The sequence below is a fragment of the Elephas maximus genome, chromosome 15, assembly GCF_024166365.1.
Source record: "Elephas maximus indicus isolate mEleMax1 chromosome 15, mEleMax1 primary haplotype, whole genome shotgun sequence".
NCBI lineage: Eukaryota > Metazoa > Chordata > Mammalia > Proboscidea > Elephantidae > Elephas > Elephas maximus.
Window position 1 is genome coordinate 764,527 of NC_064833.1, and position 10,331 is coordinate 774,857.

At 59.8% G+C, this 10,331-nt stretch overlaps 2 protein-coding genes across 3 annotated transcripts; one reads left to right on the top strand and one right to left on the bottom strand.

Moving 5' to 3' along the window:
- Positions 1-1,894: 1,894 nt before the first annotated feature.
- On the bottom strand, positions 1,895-8,199 carry HGH1 (HGH1 homolog). 2 transcript variants are annotated; one of them, XR_007513321.1, is made up of 8 exons: positions 7,496-8,199; positions 7,322-7,422; positions 7,139-7,237; positions 6,886-6,977; positions 6,680-6,802; positions 6,316-6,609; positions 3,094-3,138; positions 1,895-2,682 (listed from the first exon to the last, which is right to left on the bottom strand). XR_007513321.1 is itself a non-coding variant. In XM_049854267.1 (6 exons), exons 1-6 carry the CDS (start codon positions 8,128-8,130, stop codon positions 6,430-6,432), a joined length of 1,230 nt encoding a protein of 409 aa, XP_049710224.1. In that variant the 5' UTR covers positions 8,131-8,199; the 3' UTR covers positions 4,896-6,429. The 2 variants fall into 2 exon arrangements, 1 of the variants encoding a protein (XP_049710224.1); XM_049854267.1 differs by lacking the exons at positions 1,895-2,682; positions 3,094-3,138 and having other exon boundaries at positions 4,896-6,609.
- Positions 2,503-4,869, top strand: LOC126059062 (testis-specific serine/threonine-protein kinase 5-like). The gene is given in 8 exon segments (XM_049854587.1): positions 2,503-2,706; positions 2,899-3,015; positions 3,133-3,335; positions 3,427-3,482; positions 3,879-4,011; positions 4,084-4,248; positions 4,561-4,676; positions 4,778-4,869. Coding segments are annotated over 8 exon segments (1,086 nt in total).
- Positions 8,200-10,331: the final 2,132 nt, after the last annotated feature.

Genomic DNA, 10,331 nt, shown 5'->3' on the forward strand with positions numbered 1-10,331 from the left:
TAAGCTCCGTGAGGGAAAGGCCTGAGGCCCACATCTGCTTTTTGTGCCCAAGTGCCCAGCACAGAGCCTGGGGAATGGGTACCCAGTGCATTTCGATGGATGGACAGATGAACTAGGGTGAAGAGAAAAAGAATAGCAATGGCTTTCAGAAGGAAGGCGGACAAGAGCCGATGACTAGCCTGGGTCCTGCCTGCTGCCTCTCAGCTCAACACTCACCAGTGTCCAGTTGGCTGCTGGCACTGGTGGGAGCCGGAAAGGTGAGAGGAGGACGTGGCTGGTGTTCACAGCCCCCAGGCTCAACAGCAGCACTCTGCAGCACCACCACCCCTGCCTGGGGTCACACGAGTTCCCTTTTGCTGCCCCAGCTCTGGAGATGGCTGTGTGTTAGACTAACCTCACGTTGTCCATGTTTCTCCAGCGCTTCTAACACAGGAGTAACTCATCCCCATATCAAATACCTTCTGCTTGAAATATCTGCAGTGGGCTCTCTGTTCCTAACTTCCAGGTCAGTATCTTTTCTAAATTCCAGGCAATTTGCTAGACAAGTGCTGTAGGTGAGATCAAGGTGCTGAGCTGCCAGGTGTTGGAGGAGCTAATTAAGATAATGAGCCAAAATGGAAGAAACAGCCAAGCTTTTAATAACTTACTGTGAAAGTATAAGCAAGGGAGTAACCCAGAAGAAAGCATCAAGTCCACCCCCTCCCCCCATCTTCCTGCCCTGGGAGCTTTGAACAAAAGACTTCTCCTGGGGAAGGGAGGGTAGGCATGGAAAAGTACTGAGTTAGAGTGGGGAAAAGTGTTTTCAAAATTCCCTACCCCCCCCCCCCATATAGGAGTTTCAACAGAGGAGCTTGAGGAAGGTCTCTGCTGAAGCTGAAGACCCCAAATGAAGGGGCCTGGGCTAGGAGTATAGATATGGGAAAGAGCATGTGTAGCCAGCAGGGGCCCTGAGTCCTTGGCTGCAACTCCCTCCAGAGATGCAGGGCACCGGCCACCCACCAAGTCTGCTTGGGGAAGGCAGCATTCCCCGGAGGCCTGCCAAACACAGCCTTGTAATTCCTGTAGTCAAACCAGAAAGGTCACAGTTAGGGTTTTGGCCAGGAGCCACACTCCTCAGGTGACCAAGGGAATATCAGACAGAAGCCTTGCTCTCAAAAAGCTGATGGTCCAACAGTTGAAGCCTGCCACTGCTGTGGCCTTTGCTGAAGTGGGTACGCACACACCCATCCCGACTGCAGTGCAGGGCAGGTTAGTCCCACAGGCACTCATGGAGATCCTCCTGAGGGCCAGGCTCTTGTGGGACACTCCAGGGAGCCACACCTACCAGGTGGCTCCTGCCTTCCAGGCCCACAGCCACTGTGCCTTCCGACTCAGACCAGAGAATGGGTATCTCAAGTGGTGTTTGGATGTGAGATCCTGGATAGAAGCTACGTGGCACAGGCAGGTACACCAGGTGTGTTCTGCCAGCAGGAAGCAGCATGCTGTGGGGGCAGCTACAGCTAACTGAACTGCTCAGAAGGATGCCTGCATACAACAGGTGCTCTGTAAATGCTGCTGCTACTCCTAGTGGTAACGCTGCTCACAGAGAACTCTGGGGGCCAGGAGAGGGAGAAGTGGTGTTGGTTGGCATCTCTCTCCCAGGGCTGGGGTCTTTGAGGTGGGCCCAGGCCTGGGGTTCTTGCTTGCCATGGGGGAGTGTGATCAAGTACCATGGAGAGTTCGGGGCTGCCAGCCTAGCAGGGAAGGCTTCCTACAGCAGGGCCTTGACCTGGACCAGAAGCTTCCAGGCCCCAGCAGAGGGAGAACCAGAAGCCCCCCTCCCCATGCCCTCTCCCAGCTCAGCCTCTATTACAGTCCCCACCCACCCACCCCACCCCCCGCCCCTGATGCCATGGCACTTTCTCAATGGGAGAGGGTCTGCTTAAAAGGGCTGCTGGTGCAGGTAATTTTCTCTTTTTCCTCATGCCGTTCGAGTTGGGAAGTTTAAGGAAAAAGCTCTACCCTTCTTCCTTTCCTCCCCTCCCCCCACCCCGGGTTCTTTGAGGGCCTTTGTGGCAAGCCACTGAGGCTGCACTGGGGTCCTACCCTTGAAGTGGGTTCTCACCCCACAGATGGCAGGGCACCCAGCGTGATGTGTTCAGGGCGGCAGGTCCTGGGGCAGGAAGAACCACTCTGAGAGCACAATGCAGGAGCAGCTCTAGAACCCCCCATTCTAGAACCTGCCCCAGCTTTCTCAGAGCCACCTTCCCCTGTGCCAGCCCCCGCTGTGTTAAACCTCCTGCCCTGCGCCCTCATCCCTGCTCAGTCCCTGCCCAGCACCTGCCCAGCCCCGGAGTCTCCAGAGCCTTGGCTACTGCCTCGAAAGGAGCACAAGCCCCACACGGCCCCTGCTGCCTGCTGCCCCTCCGGTAGAAGTGTGGTCTCAGCCATGGCCCTGCCAACCCCTGCCATGGTCCTGTGGTGAGTTGGACCTCCACACCCCACTACAGGTCCCTGCCCCCCATGAAGGGCAGCAGCAGGCGCAGGCTGGACCAGCGGGCCTTCATGGAGCAGATACGGGAGTGCCGGGACAACGGCTACCTGCTCTCCCTCAAGCAGATCGGCTCTGGCACCTTCTCCAAGGTCTACCTGGCCTGTGCCACCCATGAGCGGATACAGCACAACCTCAAGCTGTCCTCTGACCTGCAAGGCAAGCGTCACACCATCGTGAGGCCACCCAACCCCCCATGGGCTCTGCAGGGCAGGGACAGTGCCTGGCCTGGCCCAGGCCACCCTTCTCAAACTCACTCAGGCACTTCTGGTGCTCCTTCATCTTACCCCACTCCTTCCCCAGTCCTGCTTCCTCCCTGTTGTGGGGGATGGCAGCCTGGCCCCTCCCACGGCCCCCTCCCCTCACAGGTGGCCATCAAGATTGTCTCCATGGCTAAGGCCCCCATGGAGTTCTCCCGAAAGTTCTTGCCCCGTGAGATCTCATCTCTCAATGCCACCTACAAGCACCTGAGATGCCCCAAGACAGCCCGCACCCCCCCACCCCACATCTGCTGCCCCGCCCAGCCCTGGCCCTCCTCCCCCCGCAACCTGTGTCCAGCTGACCTTGTCCTGAGGTGATGGAAGAGGGCGGGGGTCCGGCAGGTCCAGCTGTAGGAGACATACCAGAACAATCAGCGCTCCTACCTGGTGCTGGAACTGGTAGCCCGTGGGGACCTGCTGGAGCACATCAACACCGTGTCAGACCTCCGCTGCTGCCTGGGGCTGGAGGAGGAGGAGGCCCGCAGACTGTTCTGGCAGCTGGTCAGCGCCATGGTACACTGCCACAGTGCAGGCATTGTGCACCGGTGAGGGTGCTGCCCAGCCTGCCCGCCTGCCCGCCCACATGGCGAGGCCACCAAGCACCAGGCCCAGCCCCACCTCCCCTTCCCCATGCAGGGACCTAAAGTGTGAGAACATCCTGCTGGATGATCGAGGCCTCCTAAAGCTGACAGGTGAGTGGGCGCTCTCAGCCTCCACCTGACGCCCACCTTTCACGCAGCTTTCCAGCTCTGCAGGAGGTCCATAGCTCACTGTCACCTGACCAGGCCCCAACCTCAACCTGGCTCAGCCCCTACTTTCAACCCTGAACAGGGCCACACTTTTGCTCCTGGCCTGATCCTGGTCATCAACCCTCCCAGGAGGCCTACCCCCCACCCTCAACTCTAGCCCAGCCTCACTTGCCAGCCCTACCCCCTCCCCCAGACCAGCTACCCCTTGCCCCGGCCAGTCCTGTTGCCACCCAAACACTCCACATGCCCCCACTATCCTTCTGGACCAAAACAGCCTCCTGAGCCCCTCTCTCTACACCCTGCCCCTCCCTCACCCTCCTCTTGCACCTCCCTCCCCAGACTTCGGCTTTGCCAGCTGCACTGGATCGAAGAACACGCTGCTAAGCACCTTCTGCGGTTCAGTGGCCTACACGGCCCCAGAGATCCTCATGAGCAAGAAGTACAGTGGTGAACAGGTGGACCTGTGGAGCCTGTGAGTACCCCCAGGGCACACCATGGCCAGACCCTGGGTTGGGGACGCGGCCTGAGGAGCCTGTGCCCCCAGAGGCGTCATCCTCTACGCCATGGTGACTGGGAAGCTGCCCTTCAAGGAGCGCCAACCCCACTGCATGCTGCATCTGATTCGCCATGGCCCCACCTTTCAACCCGGCCTGTCCCCAGGGGAGACCACCACCTGTGCCCCACCCAAAATCCAGCTCACACCTGGAAGGTGGACAGCAGGAGTGGCCTGGGCTGCAGAAGGCTCACCTTGCTGGGTAGGGTGGAGGGGACTCAGCACCCCCTGCACAGCACCTGGAGATGGGGAAGGTGGTCTGGGGAAGAAGGGCCTGATGACTCTTAGCCCCACTAAGCTCAAACCCAAGCTAGCCTCATAGGACAATCGCCCACCTCTGTGTGCCTTAGTGTCCCCACCGGGGCTGGCCCACAGGCTGTTCTGGCACCTGGGATGACCCCTCAAAGCTGCCCGCACTGTTGGTGGTGATGGGCGTGGCAGCTGGGTGCAGGCGTGACCCTCATCCAGAGAGTGCCAGGATCTGATCCGTGGCCTGCTCCAGCCGCACCCACACGCGCGCCTCGACCTGCAGCAGGTGGCCGCGCACCGCTGGATGCTGCCTGCCACACATGTTTTTCTGCAACGTGCTGGGCACCACACCAGGTGCTGGCCGGGCAGTGGGGACCCGGCAGGTGGCCAGCCTAGCCCTCTGCACCCCGCCTGACCCTGCTGCCACCCGCTGCAGAGAATCAGATGGAATGCAAGTTCCTGGTGGCTGCAGATGTTGCGGAGCCCTGCACGGACTCCGAACCCCCAGGGCCACCCCTGCAGCTGTAGTGCCCCCCGTGGCCCAGCACCCCCCATGAGCGCACCCCTGGCCTGGAGCCTGTCTTCGGGGTGCCCAGGCCACCGGAGGCCCACCTGAGGCCAGGGACAGCTTCCGCCAGGCTGGGACTCGAGCTCAGGGGCTGTCTGAACTTCCAGGCAGCTGCTATCACTGTGCTCTGTGTCTGCAATCCCCAAAGGGCCAAGGAATTACCTGGCTAACTGAGGGGTCAGGAGGGGTCGGGCAGGGCAGGGCGGGGCCAGATAAAGTATTTATTCTGTCAGAGCCCAGAGTGTGGATACCTCCGTGCTGGTGGCCTTAGGGTATCACAGACCCTTGGGGCTCCCCATGGGGGAAAACAGACCACAGACCACACCAGCCTAGAGTGCCAGAGCTTTAATGGGAGAGCTATACGTGGGGGACATGGAGGGAGCTCTCTGGTGCCCAGTTCTGCTGGCCAGCTTTGAGATTAAGGATTTGCAGTGGGGGCGTTAGGGAGGCCCCAGTCATGGTCAGCAGGGAAGACAAGCTACATGCTGGTACCACAGTACGGGGTCCCTGGGGGCCCATTGGTGAGGAAAGGACAAATCTTAGGGGTCACGTGCAGGTGGCATTGATGTCTGGCTCAGGAAGATAGCAGAATGGGAGGAGGGCCACTACAGCAGCCTGGGGCCTCAGCAGCTGGAGAACTGGGGATTCGAATGGAGCCCATGGTGGGATCCAAGGGGACAGGCTTGGGCAGAGGGTAGGACCATAGGCATATTAGAAAGCCTCAGCAGAGGTAGGCAAAGGGCTCTGGGAAGAGGGTCTAGAATGTCTTGAAGAGCAGCTAAGGCTCAAGGGAGCTGACCAGGGAGAGGGCCTAGAAGAGGGGAGAGGGAGGGAGCCAGGCCAACAGGCTTAGACACGGGAGGACTTGGGAGCTGGCAGGGCTAAGGGCAGGGCCCTGGGCACAGATCCGAAAGGGAGGTGGAAGTCACAGAAGGAAGCAGCAGCAGTAAACACTTTAGGCACAGGCTAGTGGGGAGCCAGTGCAGGTGTGGAAGGGCACACAGCCCCAAGCAGACGTAGGACAGGATCCAGGTGGGCCTGGAACAGCAGGAAAGTCACTAAAGGCCCACTCTGAGGCTGGGTGTCAGGCAGGCAGAGCCTGGGGGCCCAGGATGAACTTGGGGTGGGGATGACAGGATGGGGTACTGCTTCCATCCAGGCCCCTGCGGTGCCCTCAACATGGGAGGCTCCAGCTGGCCCCTCAGGGCTTGAATATTTTTCTGTCCAGTGGCTCCGCTGGCCATCCCCCCATTACCCCCATCCCATGTGGAAGCAGATGAGAGCCCGGTGCTCTTCTGATGACCTGCACCTCCTGCTGGTGGCCACAGGGCACAGGATGGGGAGGTGCCCTCAGCTGCCCTAATGTTTACTGGACACTCGCCATTACTGGAGTCCTCAGCTCGCACCTGGAGTCTAAATGTAGCTCCACCTCTTAGCAGGACACAGCCTTCCATTCAGGGGTCCAGAGAGGCCTGTGGGGAGCGAAGGTGGGCCTGGAGGTGGTGGAGGCTGCAGAGGCCTCAGCGGGGAACAGGCCTCTCCCGCGGTTGCTCTGGTGCCAGCTGCTGCGCCTCCCGCTCCTGCTCACACTGCTCCTGCTCCTGGCGGTCCAGCTGCTGCAGCTGCCATTCCACATCCTCGGGCACCTGCACCTCCAGCAGATTTTCCATGCCACGTTCTGGCTCATCCCCAATAAGCACCTGCCAGCAGGGGAAATAGGTGAGCAGCTGGCTAGTGTGGACACTGCCTCCCACCCAGTGCTGTGCCCACCTGGATGAGCTTCTCACAGGTCACCCGAACGGCAGGCTCTGGCTCCCAGCTGTGCAGCTCTCTAAGGACCAGATAGGCGCCCTGGTCCCGCACCTGCTGCCGACCTGTCGCTGTGGCTGTCAGCTAGGAAGGAGTAGGGATCACCCAGAGATCAGAGTGTGCATGTGGGTGGGGGATGGTATTATCGTAGCAGGACCCTGGCTCACCAGCATGATGGCCTCAATAAGCATCTTGCGGATGTTGACATCGGGTTCTCGCTGCTTGTCAGGAGGCAGGTACTGCAGGTCGATAGGCAACCCTAGGGGCAGGTGTGAGAAGCGCTGGGTCCCTAGGCTGGGCCCTGCCTTTTACGCCCACCCGTGGTCTCAGAACTCGCTGCTGGAAGGAGTCATTAGAACTTTACGCCTGGCCACCGCCCCTCTACCGGGCCCACCCTGAGGCTCCACTCAAGCCACTCACGCTCCATCTCCTCCTCGGAGAAGTCCTCAGGCCCAGCCAGTGGAAGTAACAAGAACGGGAGAATGTCCACCTCGGAACCGAGCAACCACTCGTGGTGTCCTGGGGGAAAAACAAGGATGAGCGCTATCTAGGGCACCCGCGAAGTCCAGTCCCTACCCCCGGCAACGCCCCAGCACCACTCACGGTGCTCCAAGCAGCAGTTCCTTAGCGTCGCCACCACTCCGCCCCTGCGCACGGAGGAATCTGGGTAATGGGTAAAAGGCAGCAGCCGCTGAATCATGCACCTGGAGAGAGGCGCCTATCAGTGCCGGCCGGCTCACTTCCAAGCACCCACCCGTCGGCCGCCCAGATCTTCACCTGTCTGGGTCCAGTAAAAAGGCACGCGCCGCCGGCCGCTGGCAGAGGTTGGAAAGCAGGGGCCCCAGGTAATGCAAGGGCGCACGGGCATTGTAGCCGGGCGTGCACAGCGCGCGCACCAAGCGCTCCAGGACTGGCTCCCCCGGCTCCGCGGCTTCCAGCACCGCCATTACAGCGGCACACGGCGCCGGCTCGCGGCTGAGGTTGGACAGCGCAGCGGCCGCCTCGTCCGCCCAGGGCCACTGTGGATCCAACGCGCGGCCTAGCAGGCGGGCAGGCAGGCCGGGGTCGGCCGCCAACAGCAGTTCGTGCAGTCCCGGGTCGGCCGCCAGGTTCACCAGCGCGCGAGAGGCATCGCAGGCCGGAGCCGGGACCGGAGCTGCCGCCAGTTCAGCCAGTGCCCGCAACAGCGCCGCCTGCCCTGCTAGCAGCGCGCGGCCCGGCCCGGAGCCCGTCAGCGCCAGCACGTGCCGTGCAGCCTCAGCCTGCAGTTCTGCTCGCGCCCCGGGCGTCAAGAAGGGCAGCAGCTCCGCCGCCTCCGCCTCGATGCCAGCCTCCAGGGTCGGCGAGCCCGCGGACGCGCCGCCGTCCTCCGCTCCTCCCGGCGCGCGGGTGGCCGCCACCTCCTCCTCCATGCCGCCGGCCCGGGGAGAGCCGGGGCGCCACCCGCCGGCGAGCTCCCAGAGCCGCCACGGGAGCCGCGGCCCCGCCCACAGGGACGCAGACGTTTCCGTGGCCAATCCCAGGCCGCGCGCTCTGCGCAGGGGGCGGGGAGACGCCGAGGCCCGGAGGATTGTGGGACTCGGCGCCTTGCCGGAAGTCGTAGACTTCAGGCGCAGCTCCGTGCTGTCCGAGGACCCCGACTGCCGCGCCACCGTTACTGGGTTCACCAGGTCACGCCGGGGGCGTAGTGGTGTTTTGCAGGTCTAACCTCGTTGCCCTAATTTAGAAGGTCCGTCCAGAAGCTCCCCTGCACCCCCTCCTTAGCCTGTACACCAGACCCGGGCACGTCGCCACATGCGCCGGGGGAAGCTCAGTGCCCACTCAGGTCAGGTCACAATGTTTTTCCTCCACTTGCCTGGCCCGTGGTTTACTGGCCAGTGGCCTCTGAGGTGTTTGAGAGGCTTAGGGTCTGCACCCCAGCTCCCCGCCCAGGTCTGGCACACGGAGGCCCCGGCACATCTCAGTGGATGACTGAATGAGGGTGCGGCCTTCAGGTCCTCCTGGAAAGAAGGCCCCGCCCTTGTTTTCTGAGCTGTTCCCACCACCAGGACCTTGGTGCCAAACCACCAGGGAACTGGGCAGAACAGGACCCAGGGTGAGCACTGAGATGGCAGCTTTGGGCAGGCCTGTGGGCATCTACAAGGGGGTTGTTTTGGGGGCATTCGTCAGGACTTGGGTTGTAAGTGACAAAAACCTAACTCAAAGTGGCTTGCACAGAAAGGAAAATCAGTAATGCACCCACATAATCAGGGGGTCCAGAGGGGTATCTGGCTTCAGGCATTGCTGGATCCAGGAGTTCTCTCAATCTCTGGGCTGTCTACTCTACAGCTCTCTCCCCTTCTTTCACCCCTGCTTCTCAGTAGTTCCATAGCACCTTCCCCTGCTGCTGGTGGATTTTCTCAGCAGATCTGGGGCCTCCTGGCTACATGGTCTGAGCAGAAGATGGTTACTATGACCCCAGCATCTGGAGATCTGTACTTGGGAGGGACTCCACTCAGTTCTTCCTGTCCTCCATTGGGTCAACCACTGTGGGTGAAGCAACCACCCTCTAGAAACACACGGTCTCAGGAAGGGGAGAGGGAGGGCAAAAGAAGGCATTCATTCACTCAACCAACCTTTTTTTGGCACCTTCCACCTGCCAGGTGCTAGGTTGGTTCCTCAGGACACAGAGGACAAGATAGAAAGGATGTCTGGATCTTCCCAGAGTATATCAGGGTCTTTCCAGCCTCAGGGCCTTTGCACTTGCTGTCTGCTTTACCTGGAAAACTCTTCCTCCAGCTGTGCACAAGGTTGGCACTTAAACTGTCCCCTTCACCTCCCACCGCATGACTGCTCAGTTTCTATCCTCCTCCAAGGTAACAGTGCCCAACTCTTTTGAAGAATTGTTGTTGTTGTTGTTAGGTACTGTCCAGTCAGTTCCGACTCATAGCGACCCTATGCACAACAGGATGAAGCACTGCCCAGTCCTGCACCATCCTCACAATCGTTGTTATGCTCGAGCTCATTGTTGCAGCCACTGTGTCAATCCACCTCGTTGAGGGTCTTCCTCCTTTCCGCTGACCCTGTACTCTGCCAAGCATGATGTCCTTCTCCAGGGACTGATCCCTCCTGACAACATGTCCAAAGTATGTAAGACGCAGTCTCGCCATCCTTGCCTCTAAGGAGCGTTCTGGCTGTACTTCTTCCAAGGAAGATTTGTTCGTTCTTTCGGCAGTCCATGGTATATTCAATATTCTTCGCCAACACCACAATTCAAAGGCATCAATTCTTCTTCGGTCTTCCTTATGGATTGTCCAGCTTTCACATGCATATGATGTGATTGAAAATACCATGGCTTGGGTCAGGCGCTCCTTAGTCTTCAAGGTGACATCTTTGCTCTTCAACACTTTGAAGAGGTCCTTTGCAGCAGATTTACCCAATGCTTTGAAGAATTATATGTGATCAAATTGACAACAACAATTGAAAGGATAAATGAAAAGATTAGGAGGGCAGTGAAATTGTGTCAGTGGTGGTGAAATAGTCTGGAAAAACCTGTCGAGAAAGGTGGTACCACTTACAGGATGTAGCCAGTTTCACTGAATTGTACGTGTAGAAATTGTGGAAGTGGTATGTA